General features: G+C 39.7%; 1 protein-coding gene across 1 annotated transcript in view; it reads right to left on the bottom strand.

The window, feature by feature from the left end:
• LOC122815880 (E3 ubiquitin-protein ligase MIB2-like) overlaps positions 1–18,820 on the bottom strand; it is a 782,860-nt gene extending 764,040 nt beyond the window's left edge. Inside the window, exon 1 of the mRNA XM_044088707.1 lies at positions 18,554–18,820. Coding sequence (XP_043944642.1) covers positions 18,554–18,773 — 220 coding nt within the window. The 5' untranslated portion in view covers positions 18,774–18,820. The remainder of the gene's footprint in view (positions 1–18,553) is intronic.
• Between the last annotated feature and the right edge of the window lie 239 nt (positions 18,821–19,059).

The following is a 19,059-nucleotide window of genomic DNA, read 5'->3' on the forward strand; positions in this document are numbered from 1 at the left end:
ATGTATGTGTGCTAACATTTTCTGGGGAGTTATGTCCATATTTGTGGACTTTTACATTCCCTTCTGTCTCCGTAGACTCCTATACATGGAAAAACCCCATGTGCCATGGGCACTGACACAGAGTCTACATGAATGCCTTTCTGCTTGTTGGATTGCTCCAACTGGGTCATTTGCATGAAATTCAACTGCTCATTAGGTAATCTGCATTCCACAAAACTTTCCCTGTTTGAGCATGCTTGTTCGCTGCTAACCGACACTTACTGAATCTAAAATTTTTTGTGTTTGTGTACACATCACGCCACGATGCGTACACAGAAAAAAAATTGCATAAGCTTTAATGAATTCCCCCTCAAGTCTTTTGGGTTTTTTAATACCATGATGAGAATGGTCCCCATTCCTAAGTCAATGTATAATTAAAGTTCATGACTTTACTATTGTTTCAGTGTTTGATTTTAGACAGAAGTGCTCTTCACAGCACCCACAATGTGCCCAGTAATGATTCTTTCTGCAATTCATATGGAGTTACATGTTTTGGTAACATAACCAAGTATGACTGTAAATTTTTTTTTTAACAAGACCCATTGCTTCTACTACTAATGGAACTGTCTGGGTATCCTTCTTCCACATTGCCTTCGTTTCTGCCTGCAGCTCCTGGTATTTTATGACTTTGTGTCTCTCTGTACACAAGACACTGTAGTCACTGGTGTAGCAATTTCAATGATCAATGCTACTTTTGACTTCTTTTCTCGCATCTATTTTTTGAACTGTTGGTAGTAGGTGATACCATGTGATATAAACTTCACATTTTCTATGACACTTTGTAGCTCATGTTTCCAGTGTTTTTCAGCTACTTCAGTAGTTTGCGCAATCCCCAATGCAACAGTCTTGCCACGTTATATGTCTTTCAGTATACAGTCCTTCTGCTATTAGTATATCACAGCCAGGAACAAGATGTGTGACTGCTTCCAATTCTGTTTTACAAAACCTACATTTATCTGTTTCTCCCACATGTTCAATGGGCTTTGCAAACCAATGTGTATGCAGTCCACTATCTTGGGCTACCAATATTAACCTTTCATGTTTTGGTTTAAATTCACCTGTGCTTAACCATTCCAGTGTTTGACCCTCATCAATGTGAGGTTATTCGAATAGTTTTCTATACTTGCAGCTATATTTATGCATTTTTCACATTTCTTGCCTTCTCATCTGATCCTTCACCTTATAGTCTTTCTTTTGTTTTTTAGCACATTCAGTTGCAGCCTGATTTTATCTATATTTGATTTAATTTCTATTCCCGCTTGACAGGGATATGCTTCTGCTAGACTAAGAAGGGAAGGGATCTTATACATTTCTCCTCATGTTTCAAAACTTTCACTATGTTTGGATCTTGTGAGGTCAGCAAATACGTATGCAGTCCCAGGATTCCAGATCTACATGCGTAATCAGTTTTGAAGAGGCCCATACCTCCTTCAGAGCAGGGAATATGTAATCTTGGTATACAATGATTTTTATAAATCATTTGATGAGCAAGAAGCATCCTTCTTGCTTTCCTCAACAACCTATCCAACACTTTTTATGGCCAGTCAATCACTCCGAAACTGTAAAGAGCAAACTGATTTAGAGCTTGGACTTTGTTCCAAGAAGTCAGTGCTGTTTTTCAGCATTAATTTGTCTTCTGAAATATTCCTTACTAAGTTTTATTCCCATTTGTTCATGTTTTATTGTTGATCCTTCATCAATTCTCAAATACTTATACACTCCCTCTTGCTCAAGTTCTTTTATATCACTTCCTGTCCCAAACGGATGTTTTCTTGGTGCTGCAGCTTTCCTGCTTTAAAAGTTGCTTTTGCACATTTATCAAGACCAAATGACATTCTTATATCATCTGAGAAAGTTCTGACCACTTGCAGCTGTGCTTTCATCTCCTCATTTAATGAACTATACAGTTTTAAATCATCTACAAAAAGAAGGTGAGAAGTCTTTATGCTTAGTTGTTTTCTGGGAGCCAAAGTTTAGCCATGACCAAACCCATTAGTGAACAACTTAATGGTTAAGAGCAAGACAAAATAGCAGCGGTGACAGATATCCCCCTCTGAATTTTTATCCCTGGAATAATAATTTGCCCTTTATCATTGTTGAACTGCATAGTGATTTGCCACTGTTTCATGGTCGCTGTAATGTGATCGGATCAGAGTTGGGTGTATCTTATACATTTTTAAGTACTCTTATCCATGAATGTGGGACACTGTCAAATGCTTTTTTTTTTTTTTTACAGTCTAGCCATGCTATACTTAGATTCTTCCCCCTTTTACAATTCTCCATAATGGCTTTTATTTAACAGCAAATGATCCTTTGTTCCATATGTCGTTTTCTTCTAAACGACTATAAACTCTGTCACCATCAATTCCAGTGTATAGTTTATATGTCATTGGAAGGCAAATTATTGGTCTATAGTTTTTAGGTTAGCTTGCAGATTCACTCTTAAGTAGGAGTATTGTTTTTTCTGTTGTTAACCAGGCTGGTGTCTGGTCAGGGTGCACATATAAATAGTTCTTACTCATGAAGAAGAAGAAGAAAGACTCATGACTAAATTTTAAGTAAAGATGTTAATACTTTTAGCCAGAAGTAAGGTACTGCATCTGTGCCTGGGGGTTTCCAAATAGGAGCTTTTAACTTTTTCTCTCTCTCTGGTCGTTACTTCATCTAATTTGATATCCTGTACATTTGAACCTCTTTTCTTTCTTTTACTTCTTCTATCTATTTGTTATGTCCCACAGGATCTTCATAGTTCCATCCATCCATGTTCAACCCATTCTCCCATTTTGTTTCATAAATATTTCTCCAAAACGTACCCATTTCTTCTTTTTTGTTGGTGTTTCAATTCCTTTTTGTCTTGTTTCCCAATTCTCTATAAAACTTTTTGGGTCATCAGTAAATTGCTTATTTTCTACTTTTCTTTTATAATTATCTGCATATCTTCCAAGTTTTCTGCCTGTGCTGATATTTTTAGTTTATTTGTGATAGTGCATAACAGATCTTGATCAGTTCTGATACTGCACATTGCTTTTATCACGTCTATCTTTCTGAATATTTTTGTTGATCTGTTACCTCTTCTATACCCTTAACAGTGACACCTTTTGTTTTAATTACTTTATAGTTCTCTCTATTCGATACTTCCATGATGGCATTTGATTCCCCCCTTCCTTTCCCTTACTACCCCGTGTTTTTGTGGCTAGACTTTATCTGTTATTAATTTAGCTGCACAGTAATATAGTCTATTTACTTCTGTTATATCACACGAATCTCTATGAACAGTCCTAATTACTGTTCATAGGTTCATACTAGGCTATCTGCCCTAGGGCATTTATAAGCCTAGCCAGAGTGCGTTTGGCTTTCGCCACCCATTTTAAATGAATTTTGCTATGCCCTTTTTCGAGGTTGGTATACTCTGCCTCTGTCTAACAGTGACACAGAAGTGATACCTGGGGTAAACCTACGATCTCCCATCCACTCATCAAGATTCCTCTTGAAAAGAGTCAATGAGGGACTCTGCCTAACCTGGACTGGGATTTTATTCCAGAGTGAAGGGAGCCTCTGGGTTATGAATCTGTCCCTCCAGCATGTCCTATTTATTTCAGTGCTGAGGTTCAAGTCTCTCGAGCGCATAGCTCAACGGGATTTGGATTTTCTGAGGTGCAGCATGTCCATTAATTCCAGGTTGGACATGGCTTTATACGTTAGGCACAGATCACCTCTGAACAGGCGGTATGCCACTGAGTAGAGCTGGAGTTTCTTTAACCGGGCAGCATATGGCATCTGTTTGAGCCCTTTGATCCTCTTGGTGAGGTACTTTTGGGGTCTTTCCAGTTGCTGCAGGTGTCTGGCAAAGTACATCCCAAAAGGGGCATTGTACTCAATTATGGGCCTGATGAGGGATGAGTAAAGAGGCACGATGACCTCCCCTGATCTAGATGTGAATCCCTTCATGATTAGGTGGGCTACATAAAATGTTTTTCTAACCACTTTGGCCACGTGGTTGTCAAATGAGAGATTGCTATCAACTTGGGTCCCCAGGTCCCTAATTACTTCTTCCATACTTAATGGATTACCACCTATGTGGTAATTTGTGGGCACTTTGTTTTTGCCAAAGGGGATGACTATACACTTTTTGGCATTTAGCTTGAGGCCATGGCTCTGGCACCAGTTGTCTGTTTCTATGAGGCCCTTTTGTAGGATGCTTGTGTCAGCTGGAGAGTCGATTATGGCACCCAGTTTGCAGTCATCTACGAACTTGGTCAGCCATAGTCCTTCCATGTTGGCCTGTACCTCCGAGAAATATATACCGAACAAGAGAGGTCCCAAGACTGAACCTTGTGAGATGCCACTTGTAACTGGTTTGGAGTCTGACATGGCTCCAGCAATTCTAACCATGTGGGTTCTGTCCTTGAGCCAGTTTGCAACCCATCTAGTGACATAGGGGTTTATATTTAAGCTGGTGAGCTTATCTATAATGCCAGAGTAGGGTATTGTATCGAAGGCTTTTGCGAGGTCCAGGTAGGCTGTGTGGACCACCTTCCCCTCGTCAATGGCCTTGGTGACTGATTCAAAGAAATCAACCAGGATTAAGAGGCAGGATCTGCCCTTAACAAAGCCAAACTGGGTAGGATCCAGTGTCTGTAGGTCCCCAATATCTTTATTTATGAGGTCCATGATGATCCTTTCCATAGCTTTGCAGACCAAGCTAGTCAGGCTTATGGGGCGATAGTTTCCAGGATCCGTTGAGGCACCACCTTTGTGGAGAGGGACCATTGTTGCTGTACGCCACTCTTTGGGTACATATCCTGTAGTAAGGCTGAGATTGAACAGTAGTTTTATGTTTGGGTTTAGCTCTTCTTGGAGTTCATGTAGGACACAGCCCGGGGACACAGTCTGGTCCCATTGATGCTGTGTTTTTTGCTTTGGAGAGGGCAGCTCTTACCTGAGCATCTGAGATGTCAGGGGGGCAGCACTCTGCTGGGATAGATATTTGCCCTTTGGTGGGGAGTTTGCGCTGAACCTGTCAGCTAGGATGTTGGCAATGTCTGTGGGTTCGGTGTATTTTTTGTCATTTTGGACTAATTCTGAGCATATCTGGGAATTCCCACCCAGGTTCCTAACATAACTAAAGAAAGCCTTGTGATTATCCTTAGTGTCCTGTGCAATTTTTCTCTCGAAGCTGGCCTTAGACGATTTTATGAGTGCCCGTAGTTTTTTGCTAATACTGATCAGAGATGCCTTCCCTTTTGGGATTTTGCTCTATCATGTAGTAGCTTCCTCCTTCTATTGTATAGTTTGTTTATGGCTGGGGTCCACCAGACAGGAAGTCTGCCTTTGGAGGAATGGGTCTTGGTTTTATTTGGGATTGCATGATCCATGCATTCCTGAAGGTGTTCATAGAATGCGTTTATAAAGGATTCTGTGGTCAGGGCCGTATTTTCCACAGGCCCGGGGGCTTTGAAGGATTCCACCTCGGTTTTGAGGAGTGTGAAATTTGCTTTAGAGAAGTTTTTCACTGTGGTTTTCTGGGCACGGGGTGGGGTCGGGATGTGAATATCCAGTGAGATTAGTTTATGGTCTGATCTTACCAGTGAGGGATACACTTCTGGTCTGGAGCATAGAGTCCTCATGTTGGTGATGATCAGGTCCAGTATGTTTTCCCCTCTTGTGGGAGTGGTAACAAGTTGTTCCATAGCATTTCAGTTTATAAATTCTAGGAACCTTTGGGCTAGGGTGTTGGAGCTAGAGTAATGCTCCCAGTCTATGTTTGGGTAGTTGAAGTCGCCCAATATAATGGTGTTTGGAGAGACCTTCATATTTTCCAGTGTTCTCAGGAAGGCTGAGTGGGGTTCCTGGGTTTGGGAGGGTGGTCTGTAGCAGGCTATAAACCGGAAGGCAGTTTTATCCACAGTTAGTTGCACATGGATAGTCTCTGATGCTTCGTGCTGTGCCACCAACCTGGAGGTATGGGTATCTTTGACAAATATTAATACTCCCCCTCTTTTTGTGGTTCGGTCCAGGTTTTGGGGCCGAAAAGCATGGTATGAGGTATAACCTGGTAGTGCTGGGGTGCTCTCGGAAGCCTTGAACCAGGTTTCTGTTACTGCACAGATATCGATGTTCTCCATGCTAAGGAGAGTTTGAGCGTGCATCTTGAGGTTTAGACTTCTGGCGTTGAGTAGCATTACTCTTAGTTTCTTATCCATTGTGATACCTATGGAGGTGGGTTTGTCTTTTGAGCCTTGCCTAAAAAAGGCACTATGGGGGTGGCAAAAGCCTTTGCCAATATCCGAAAGCCCAGGGGTGATAGGTGCAAGCCGTCCCTAGCGAAGCATCGTGGCTTGTTGAGCATGTCATCCCAGGCTGACAGGCACTGGATCCCCTTTGAATGACACCAATACTTAAGCCAATTGTTGAAATTGATCATCTTGTCTTCATATTGTGGCATCATTCTTGGTGAGGGTAAGATGCTACTCAAGGTCAGGGTCATACTGGCCTGGGCTACATGCTCAGAGAGCTCCTCTATGTCTCTTTTCATGTAGTCCAGAGAGGTACGTCTCAGGTCATTCACACCAGCATGGACAATGACTGAGTCATATTTGTACTTGCCTTAGAGTGACCTGAGTGCTTGTGTTATGTGGCAGATCCTAGCGCCTGACAGGCAGCTCACCGTGACCTTCTCCTTGTTCAGCCTGGTGAGCGGGACGTCAGTGTGCCTGACGATAGAGTCACCTATTACAAATGTATCAGGTGTGTTGTTTAGCCTTAAGGGCTGTGACTGTTCGGCACACTGGCTTTGTGAGCTATGTGTTGCACGTGTATGTTTTGGGGTAGCGGTTGCTTGGGTGTCTGCTTTGGAGGTCTCTGCTGCTTAGGCAGATTTTTATTTAGTGCCTCCGAGTATGCTTTTGTGTGTTTATGTGTTTGGTTTGCTGTCGTGGTAGGCCTATGTGAGACTGGAATTGTAGTGAGTGTGGTTTCCTTCTCCTCCTGACTGGTTACACCAGTACTGAGTTGGTAGAGCTTAGCCTCCAGTTTGGCTATATGGTTGCATCTCTCACATGTGTTGGAATTTGTTGGGAGGAGGAGAGGGTTGTCTGTGTACATGAGGCAGTTGTAACATTGCCTCAGGATTCCCAGATTCACCAGCTGGACCAAAGAGGAGATTGACAACTGACCTTTGGAGATGCTAGAATAGTATTGGGAATTCCTTTATAATTGAAAAAAGGTCCAATGGGGAACAAGGTACTCAAGGGGAGTTTGTGAGGGTGTAGTGCTTTTAATTTTTTAGTGCTGACTTATATAATTGCTTTAGTGAGCAAGTGCCAGGCTTTAGAGTAGGAATAGGGTGTTTATTATGAGAACTAGATCAGTTCTAAGGGAAAAAGTGAAGAGCAGACTTTGTGGAGCCGAGAATGGTTTAAACCCAATTAAGCGGCGCTGCCCGTTGCTGCGCTATAAGCAAAATCATGCAAAGCCGCGCTAAAGCAGGTTTTATACAAAAGGACTTGAAAGAGCTAGAAATTGGCCCAAAACGGCCAATAGACTACCAGATTCTTGTGCTGGGAACACTCCACCAGGGATAGATAGGCTGCTCTAAGCTCCCCACTGCCACTGGTGAACAAAGAAGCCTCCCTTTATCCAAGAAAGGAAATGGGCAACACAGGAACTTTCCAAAAGTCCAGAATACAGCAAAGCCTGTATTTGGACTACTCTAGGTCAGGAAAGGCGGGAAACAATGATAATTTTTTTTTTCTTTTTTTGCAACAAACAGCAGGAAAATGCAATAAATATGTAACATAGGCTAGCGCACTTGAGTGTGTAGCCTCAACAGGTAAATGCAACAAACAGGACAAACTTTAAATTACAAGCGCAAACAAACTTCTAACTTTCTGGGTTTTAATGACTTTAGTCTTTCTTTCATTGACCTTAATATGTCTGTCCATTTCTATTCAATCAAGCAACTCTTCTTAGATCATTTTCTTCTAAACTGAGGGCACATTCTTTGTTATCCATTTCCTGCCGGCATTCTATAGAAAGTTCCAGAGCCTCTTTGTGTGCCACATTCTTTTCAGTTTCATCATTTGTTCTGTTCATGTGGGAGCACACTGGCCTGTCACTCCACAACACTGACTGTGTCAGAGTTGCCAGTTTCCTGTTCCTTCTCTTGTTGTGCAACTCCAACTGAACATTTGTACTGGTTTCCTATGAAAGGCTCCACAGTATCTTCATAGGACAACTGATCAGATGTTTCCAGCTCCACTGGTTTCTCCTTAATTTGGGAATACATTGCTCTATACTGCTGTGATGTTATCGGAGTTAAACTTTTTAAACTAAATCCTTCACTTCACAGGTAATCCATAACCTCAGTTTCTGTTTCTTTAACTTCTCCATTATTAATCCTCTTTTCTACTTTTCCTCCTTGTTTCATTTTTTGTGTTGTAAATTTTGCCATGTCTAAATGCCTCGTCCTGTATTTCTCTTCAAATATCTTTGGTGCTACTCTTTTTGTGTTGATTAGTTTGGCTTTCTTCTTTGCATAAATATTGCTCCATATTAAATCTGTTTTTCTTTTCCATGTCCATCTTTCTTCTTCAGATGTCTCCTGCTCCTCCTGTTTCTCCTTACTTTGGGGATTCGTTGTTCCATCATGCTGTGATATAACCTGTATTACACTTTCTACACTAAATCCTTCACTTTGCAGGTATTCCATCACTTCATCTTCTTTTTTTTTTTTTTAACTCCTACTTTTCAATAATCTTCTCTTCTATGTTCCCACTTTGTGATCTTATTTTTTTATTCTGAAATTTTCCATATCTGGATGCCTTTGCCTGCATCTCTCTTTGTATATCATTGGGGCTGCCATTTTTGTGTTGATTAACTTAGCTTTCTCCTTTAGATAAATATTGCATCATATCAGATATCCCTTGCTTTCCCATGTCCATATTTCTTTTTTATACCTTTCAAAAGTCTCTACATTTTGTTCTTTATATTTTCGCACTTCCTCAATTCCTTCTTTTTCCAAACAGACCAAGGTTTCCTGATCTATACGTTTTTCACAAATTTGTTGGATTAATGAACACAAATTTTTATTTGAAGCTTCTGACAGTTTTTCTTGTGAAACTGTTTTTTTCCTCTAATTTCTCTCTTAATCTTTCTGTATATGTTCTGTTTGAAAATTCTGGGCTTCTTGCATAATAGTAACAATACATAATTGCTTATCCACAATAGTCCAAGTCCACCCTGTGGTCTTTATGGCTCTTTTATGGTCTATCAATTTTTGTGATATTTGTGGACCGCTACTTCCTTCTACAACAGGGAGGCCATCCTCCTCTTCCTGGGCCTGGCCTAGCCCCATTGTAGGAATATTTCCATGTCTTGAGGATTCTACACTGTCATGTTTTCCAGTCCTGGCACTAGTGCGCATACCAGGACTGGGCACTTTTTTATCCTGGTCTTGTGCACCCACGTATCTTTCTATATTTTTAACCTATTTCTGTCCTTGATATATGCTATATAAAATACAGTCTATATATCAGTGTCGTCTTGGTCAGATTTTGTGAAAAAACAGGGTCCACCTCGTGAAGGTACTCACCAAGACTTGAGGATGAATTCAATTCCAGCAATACTACTCTCCTTTACTTGGTGACTTATCTCTCCATTTGGACCACTCACTAGTATGGGAAGCCACATGGAAAGGAAAACAGCACCAAATATGAACTGAAAAGCTCTGAGACAGCTGAAACAGGGGGAACCTATGCTAGTACATAGCACACAAAATAATAAACGCAAGCATTTACATCACTAAGTATGGGCAGGTACACAAAAGAAAATTACTGTAAGACAATGCCACATTATATAAAGTCTGCACCAACATTAGTACAATAGTACAGGTATTAATGCTGCTGGATGTGATACACTAATGGCAAAGGGCCTGTATACTGAAAGGGCCTGTGTTAAAACAACGAAAAGAATAAAATATCGACCGCTCGGATTAGAGAAAACGCATATGATCGAAATCGCTAATGTGAGATCACAGTACAGTGAAGATCAAAAAATCTGACCTTTCCTCACTGTAGTGCGATCTCAGAGTTGGAATATATTTTTAAGGGGGTGTGGGGGGTGCAGCCCCCCCACAATAGCAATTTCGATCATATGCGTTTTCGCTCATCCGAGTGGTCGATATTTATTCTTTTCATTGTTTTAACATAGACCCTCCTGAAAGGCATAATAATGTGACAAGACTGTCACATCAGGAAGTGTGCAAACATTTCAATACTGAAGTAGCTGAGAAGCACTGCAGGAGCAACAATACCACAAGCATTACAGAGAACGATGAAGTTTATATTACATGGGATCACCTATTACCAGCAAAATACAGATGCAAGAAAACCAGACACAGTAGTCCATGAAAAGAAGACAATAGTAGCACTGTTCACTGAAATTGCTACACCCAGTGACTACAGTGTCTCATGTACAGAGAAACACAATAAAAAAATAACAGTATTTGCAAGCAGAAATTAGGTCAATGTGGAAGAAGGATACCAGAGTTCCAATAGTTGCAGGAGCAATGGATCTCAAAGAATTTACAGTCATATTTAGATATGGTACTGATACCATATGAATTACAGGAGGAGTACATTCTGGGCACATTGTGGGTGCTGCTAAGAGCACTTTTGGCTAACATCAACAATTGAAACAATACTAATTTTATGAACTTTAATGATACTTTGACTTAGGAATGAGATTCATTTCCATCATGGAACTAGAAACCCAAAAGATTTGGAGAAATAAACCAAATATTAAACTTAACAACAGCTTAAAACTCCATAGCATGAGATCTCCTCCTCCGTCTCTATCTCATTCTCACAGCTGGAGAGAAGGACATTATTAAGAGGTGCACTTGAGCCTTCTGTGTCATAAGTATGCCTAGCAATACTAATCCAGCATTATAGCAAACACTCTGCTTTAAGTCACTGACTCTCAACTGTCCAGATTCTCGCAGAATGTCACCTGATAATTTTGGTATGTTCCTCATACAATATGGGGATTTCTGGCAAAGCAAAAAGGACAAAATTCACTAAATAATGAAGACATTTGAGTTTTAAACCTCATGGCCTTCAGAAAATGAATGATAAACAAAATGGTTTATTCTAGTTTTAAAAATTCTAATTTTGGTATGTTCCTCATACAATATGGGGATTTCTGGCAAAGCAAAAAGGACTAAATTCACTAAATAATGAAGACATTTGAGTTTTAAACCTCATGGCCTTCAGAAAATGAATGATAAACAAAATGGTTTATTCTAGCAAACTTTCTAAGTTTATAAGAGTAATATTTAAAATATGACACTATTTTTGGGCCTTTGTGCCCCCAGTATTTTTGGTTCTGTCCAGATTTCTTGTGCTGATAGGTTGAGTGGTATGCTGACCTCTGCTCCCCAGACCCCTATATGTAGTACCAATACTCCCTTTTGCATGCAAACTAAATTTTCTTGTCTATAACACTCCACATCCCTTTCTTAGCTTGCTCCTACTTCAGTCTATATATATTGGTTATCTGTAAATTAACCAGTCTCTATCTGCCGAATGAAACCGGTCTCTGTCACCTGAAATCCCAAGAAGGATCCTCCTGTTAATGACCCCTGACCTATCCCTTCCCAGTCTCTTATCTTATCTACCATAAATGATATAGCCTCCATATACGTCCCCCAATTCTCCCTCCATACACCTGCCAGACCAAGTTCTGCTTTTCCTTTCCATATACCTTCTATAAAGCTTAGTAGACGTTTCACTGCCTAATGCTATCTATCCAACTATAGGACAAGCACTACTGATCCCCTGTTGACACACAACTTTGTAATGCCATTAAACCTTCCTACAGTAAGCTGCCCCTATCCTCACTTGGCTCTATAAAAAGATTCAGCTACTATTGCTTGTTCCTCGTATATACATCTCCCATCCCACCACCAACATATTACTTACACTTTCAACCCAGTCCTAATTAATCAATATTTCCACCCATTTTACCCTCTTTTCAAACACCTAACCTACTCTATGAAATACATTTCTCTGAACTTGCTTCATCTTCCTAGCTCTCAGTTTTAATTCCTGCAACATCACTGTGCCTATCCCATCTCTCACCAATCATGCAACAGCCTTTTTCTTCTTAATAAAATTGTTCATCTCCCCTACATTCCATGTTACCAACTTAAAATCTCCTATCCTTCCCACTCCCCATTCTTTGGAACCCCCCCTCCTCCCAGCCACACCTCTGGAGTGCAACCTCATGGGTCCTTGGGTTAGTCCTATCAGACCACATAGAGACCCCCAGTAATGACTGTTCTTGGCCACTGTAAGCCATTCCTGCAACTATAGCAGCCATCTGGTATCAGTCCAAGCACAATTTCTAATATTTCATATACTAACATTAATCCTATCCACATAGAACCCCCTTACTGCACCTTCTGTCCAGTCAGTTATCTCTCCATATTACTCTCAAAAAAGTCAATTAACTGACAGCCACTGCCCATCCTCTTTATAAACTGCACACTTAACTCACCCCCTTGGAGTAAATGAAACACCACATAGACACCTGCACTTTACTTACCTGTCAGGAAGACGTGCAAGAAAGGACCACTGCCTTATTAGGAATATTATCCCCTTTATATTATGAAACCATCTGTGACCAGCCAGCAGATAAGTCAAATCAAGGAAGATTAAACAAAAGTGGCAAACACATACTCCCCACAATGTGAAAAACTTCAAGTAGCCTCATGGCACCCAACAATAGCAAATACGCAATCTAGTACATAAAATCTCTCCTTTCAAAGCCCAGAATCTTCCCCACAGTGACAGTGCTACAGAAGAAAATTGGAGGACCTGGTACTAACTATTTATACCCAGGATATTCCTGCAAAAAGAGGTTCTCATCTTATGAAACACTATCTCACAAGAACAATCACACATCATTCCACATGCCAGACTCATGCTCATACTACAATTACAGATCCACACAGAAGTGAGCACTAACACGCAACTTTCACCAAACAAATTTTACAAAACATTAGATTAAAATATTGCAAAGTAAATAATAGGAAGAACAACTTAGTGCATCAGTGACACTCTATGCTGATACTCTGAAGCTAGCAAAATCAAGAAGTATGAAAGATATCTATCAGAAACTGAAGCCACCAAAAAAAAGGAATAAAAACACCTCCTGTCTCACCATAAAACATGACAAAATACACCCACATATCCTACCCACAGTCAGGTAAGCAGAATCCCCACCCCTCACTTACAAAAATGTATTACACTTCACCTAAAACAGATACAATCCTCTTAAATATATAAACAATGGGCAATTCATGACAAAGTCAGCCATCTTCAATATGGGCGATATCCATGTGATAACTACTGCTGCAAGCCTTCCCTTGACATCACATCTTCCTTACTCAATGGTCTGCATTCTAACTCTCCCCAATAATTTACACCCACTCTTTCATTCTTCCTCCAACAGTAAACTGTTCACAGTGAACCCTGTTACTCTCCAGTATGAATACAATCATCACTCAAACACAGTTTAATATCAGCCAGATAAAGAAAGAAAAATGGAGAACAAAAATTCATAAACAAAGGCAATATAATGAAACTCACTCCAGAGCCCATTTCACATTTGTCATCCATTTGTGTACAGAATCTCAGAAGCTCTCATAGACTACTCCAGATCTTTTAACACTCATTTGGTGATGGTCCTTTCATCTTTATGTTGACAATCACTGGTTTCATTCCTTCTCATTGACCACCCGTCCCTAGCACTTTTATATGTCTCAGCAGCTGCTTGTCCACTCTCACTGTCCTCTTCCAGTCCATTTCATCCACTAAGTACCTCTGACTGTGCTCTCTTTATTTACCACTTATTAACTAGGTCACATTCTACTTTCTTAAGAAGTGACCTGTCTCATATGCCCTGCTTCACTGTTATCACACTTTTCTCTGAAACTTTCTGAGCACCAATCACTTTCACTCTATGCACTGATTAAATGATAAGCTCCCCATGTCATCCACTCTGTGGCCCCAAGCAGCAACTAATACACCAAATGTACCATGCACTGTACCCTGGCACTGGATGAGTCCATCTGTTCCGGCATATCTGGGCCTACACTCAGCCACCATACATTCATTCCTTTTTATGACATGAGCCTCTACCAAAATTTTACACCAAAAAGTGATCCCTTATAAACCACTCCAAGTGTTGCTGGGTTTACCAGATGCACAATAACACCTTCCCTCCTTAAATTCCAAATAACCAGGAACATCTATGATTACCATTCATGAAGTGATACAGGGAAGTTTTCCATTACTTTAATTGTACACACTAACACTAACAGTCTCTTCTGCAATTCTGCATGTCACACCAAACACTTATTGGCTTAAAGCTATGACGTTTGACAAGCAAATGGTATGGCTACTCACACCCTACTAAATGTCTACTGACTTGACAGCCTTTGGAAGTATCAGCCTGCCAGTCTTGTAGGAATTTAATATCATCCATCAGGATATGACTGCATTTCTCATTCAATGCAACAACACATTCACACATACAGTGACTAGCACATGTATATACTTTAGCCTTCTATCTCTTGCCATTTTCCCTCATATACTCTCCTTCCACTCTTAGCAATAAAGCTGTAGAGTTATACTTCTGCAAGCTCACCAGTGGCCCCATGTCCCATTCTGGTTATTTGGAAGAGTGGCTACAGTTTGTTCAGATCCCTACAGGCACAACTATGTAAACCAAGCTAAACCTCCCAGGTACCAACTTTGTCACAAGCACACAAATATAACCAAGAGACATCTAGAAGTCAGAAACAGATAGATAGTATGGGTATATTATGGGCTGAAATCAACTCAATTAAAGAAACGTCGACGGCTGTACTTACAAAACACCATATACAAATGCTTCACGGAGTAAGGTAATACACTACTGTCAAGATGGGTGCTAGAACTATAACAATTTGTTAGCTTACCATTAGAGCATTATTTATATTTAAAGGGCAAACGTTACTTTTTTTTCTTCCCTACTCTTTCTTCACACTTGACACATTGTAGCAAAACATATTATTCAATATTAAATGTTTGCAATGCAGCTCACATATGCTTTTTAGTCTCATTAGGTTATTTTTTGTCAAAGCTTGACTTATTACTATATGCTTTTCAGTATGGTCACATCATTGAAGTGTCAATATATATTGCTATTTGCTTTTAAAAAATATTAGTTTATTTATACCTGTTCATGCTTTTAAAACAACTGCTATTTAGGTTATTTTGATACATTCTAAGTACCAAGGTAATTATGTTGAGCAAGGTATGCCTAACTGTACTGTTTTTCCTGTAAATGTTCACTAGCCAAGATCATGGCTGAAAGGATCATCAGATCCATTCACTAACATGATTAATTGATGTAAACAAATAAATAAATAAAAACTGTTACATCAGAATTTTAACAAATATCACACCGAGGCACAGCTCTTGTTCAGCCTTCACGAGATCTATGTACAGACTGAACACTCTGGCAATTTTGTGTACCATATGACCTGCTAATCACTGTAGCTACTCTTAGAAATTAAAGGTACATACCCCATATTTAGTATTTTTTAAATTAAGGAATTTATGTACATTATGTATTTATAAGGTACCAAGTATTACATTATATCGATCAATGTAAATTAACCTTAGCACTATACTAAGCATGGTATGATCTCTTTATCTATTTACATCAAATATGAAACTTAAATTATCAGCTTTTACTTTTACTGGCTTTTGGATTCTGACTGTCTCCAACCTGGAGCTGTTGCAAATTTTTTTTTTTTTTTTTTTTTACAGTTTTCTCATGGCAGTTTTTCTTCCCTTGCTGATCTCTTTCCAGCATTTCCTGTACTTCATGTTAGTTATTGGGAATCAGGGACATAAATAAAGTAGGCATAGGTTCATAGGTTGGTACTAGGCAATCAGTCCTAGGGCCTACACAGGCCTAGCCATAACAATTCCCTGGATATTTCTTCCCACAATATTTACTTCCCTGGACCCCTGTCTAGCAGGGCGACTGACATGATCCCCAGGGTGAATTTCCTATCTCCCATCCAATCGTCAAGGTTCCTTTTGAAGAGGGCCACAGAGGCACTCTGCTTGACATCTACGGCAGCCTATTCCAGAGTATGGGGAGTCTCTGGGTCAGGAACCTATCCCTCCAGCATGTTTTTTTCATTGTGATGACAAGGTTTAGATCCCTGGAGCGTGTGGCTCTGAGGGATTGGGATTTCTTTAAGTGAAGCATGTCCAACAGCTCAGGGTTTGACATGGCCTTGTATGTTAAGCAGAGTATAGCTGGAGTTTTTTAAGACAGTTCTACTTTTAACCCTTCTGCTCATCAACCATCAACTTGGTGAGAGACTGAGTCCCTGAGATGGAGTATTCCAATACTGCAAACAGCAGATTTAAATCTTCTCCTTCTCAAAGGTATTCTCAATATTTGTATAGTTCTCTCCACTTTTCCATTTGATTGAGGATAGTAAGATTAGGAGATTTATGGCTGGATTTGTACTCATGCAAAAACATCTGAAATATTCCGTTGTGGACCACTGTCAGATATGAGCACATCAAGCATCCCCCATCTGGAGAATATAACCTTAATGCACTAAGCACATCTGCAATTGTTGTGCCTGTCAAACTGATCATGTCAGTGAACTTGGAATAATAAGTGACACATATGTGATAAATGGCTTTTCTGAACTGGAACAAATTAGCAAAAATGTAGTTAGGGAAGGGTGACAGGGGCAACTGTCCCAGGTGCAAAGTGTTGGGGGGGCATGACCAGCCAATATGGATCTCTTCTTAATGGCAGTATTGCATCTGCTGTCAAACCTAGGCAATGTAGGCAAGCAGTTTGCTGCAGTAAGAAAAAAAACGCTATCTTTTTTTTTAAACTAAAACATGAGTGCTGTAGCACTCCTTGCAGTCAGAATATAAACTGCACCAACTGCTTGCTACATTTGTAGCAAGCAGTTTGCAACAGTCTAAAAGCATTTATGTATTTTTAACTAAAACTTGAGAACCATAGTGTTCTGTGTAGGCAAGGTATAAACTGCATCAACTGTTTGCTACATTTGTATCAAGTAGTTTGCCACAGTTTAAAAGAAAACTGCATAAGGAGGGTCAGGCCAGGACAATGAAATGGGACATGAATGGCTAGGCATGAGGAGGGGGCAGTGCCAGTAGATGGAATGGACATTTTCTTTTCTCTTCAATGGAAGAACTGGGGGAAATGGATCTAACTGTAATAATCTTTTTTTTTTTTTTTTTTAAGAGCTGAGGGGGTAGAGCACTAGTTTGTGATATTGGCACAGGGTACTGGATGAACCAGCTATACCTCTGCAAATTAGCACTCATTTGGCTACAAGGATGGTTTGATACTGCGGGTTCTAATATCTCTTCCTTTAGACTCCTGTTAATGTATCTATTACAGGTTGCAAAACTATGTACTAACTAATATTGTATTCACCATTCTATTCCCAGGCTATATTTTGCTATATTAGCTCTCTCAGGGGCATAATTTTCTCATGTATATTAGGTACAAACTTTGCAAATCCTGAAATGCAAGTATTCTGGGTGGCTGCAGCCGAACCATACAACCACTAAGAACCGTATTACTGTAATTCCAGACAAAAGAAAAATATTAATATATATATGTATATATATATATATATATATATATATATATATATATATAATATAGTTATTCTTCTCTGCTAATGTATTTCCAGTCCTTGACACCATATATTTATTGTGGTTTAACCTCAGTCTTCTTCTATCAATTCTCCCTCACGTCTGTGCACCACATAACAGCTACACATTAGCATTTAAAAGTATGTAGGCCACATCTAATGTCTGTAAATTAAAGGAAAACACAAAATGAAAACTTAAATAACTCATAGCATGCAGCACAACTTCAAACCAGATACAGACTTATGCAGTGACTTTTGAGACTGCTTTTTATACATGTGCACATAAAAAATTATTTTATTGTTTAACTTAAGACCGGAAATGAGCTGCAGAATGAAATTTCAAAAATAAATGTCAAATTTGGTAAATGTATATACTTTTGATCTCATTTTATGAATGCCTAAAATACAGCCCACATTTCTACAATATGATGAGTTATTAATAAGCTAAAACAGGAGATATATTTTTTCTTCTAAATGTGCCATTTTGAGTCCATGAGTGATATAATTACTAGACAGACAACTGTAGTAGTAGTAGCCATTCCAAATGTGAAGTATGCATGACGTCTCCAGATAGATGTGCACCACTGTTTTCAGAATGTTAATAAATAATAATCGGTTAGAAAGAGCAACTACTACCAGCACATCAAAACCTATGAAATATGTCTGTAGCAACGTAAGTGAAAATAGGAGCACCCAATTTTTTGCACTGTAATTGCTAAGATAAGCGTGACTCACCTATAGTTGCGTTGTCATAAAGTAGGAGGTCATGGTTCCCAGACAGTCCCAGTCTGTACTTTCTGGACTCGCCACAGTCCCACTGAACAATTGCTGCTTTCCCATGCTGCGCACCCCAGTCTCCAATACTTGTCAGTGTGCCTAGATGACCTTCTCCTCCATCCTGGTCTTGCCATTCCCAGCTAGGGCCTCTGACCACACGCACACCTACATGAGCCATTGCTATAACATTTCAGGATAGTTACTGCTCAGAGTAATCCATGATAAATTCCTAAGAAAAGCAGAGTGAATGAATACATAAACAAAATAACATTTACTTGTGGAGTCATTATCCATAGACTCACATTGCAGCTTCAGTGCATTACAATAATATTTAATATGCAAGCCAAGAGAAAAATCTAACCATGGTAAGCTGTTGAGTAACGAGTCATACATAACGGACTTGCAATAACTTATGCATCAAATACTCCATTTAAGTCTCATTTGAAAACACTCAAAATTATGGG

The sequence above is a fragment of the Protopterus annectens genome, chromosome 11.part0 (assembly GCF_019279795.1).
Source record: "Protopterus annectens isolate FY-2018-M chromosome 11.part0, PAN1.0, whole genome shotgun sequence".
NCBI lineage: Eukaryota > Metazoa > Chordata > Ceratodontiformes > Protopteridae > Protopterus > Protopterus annectens.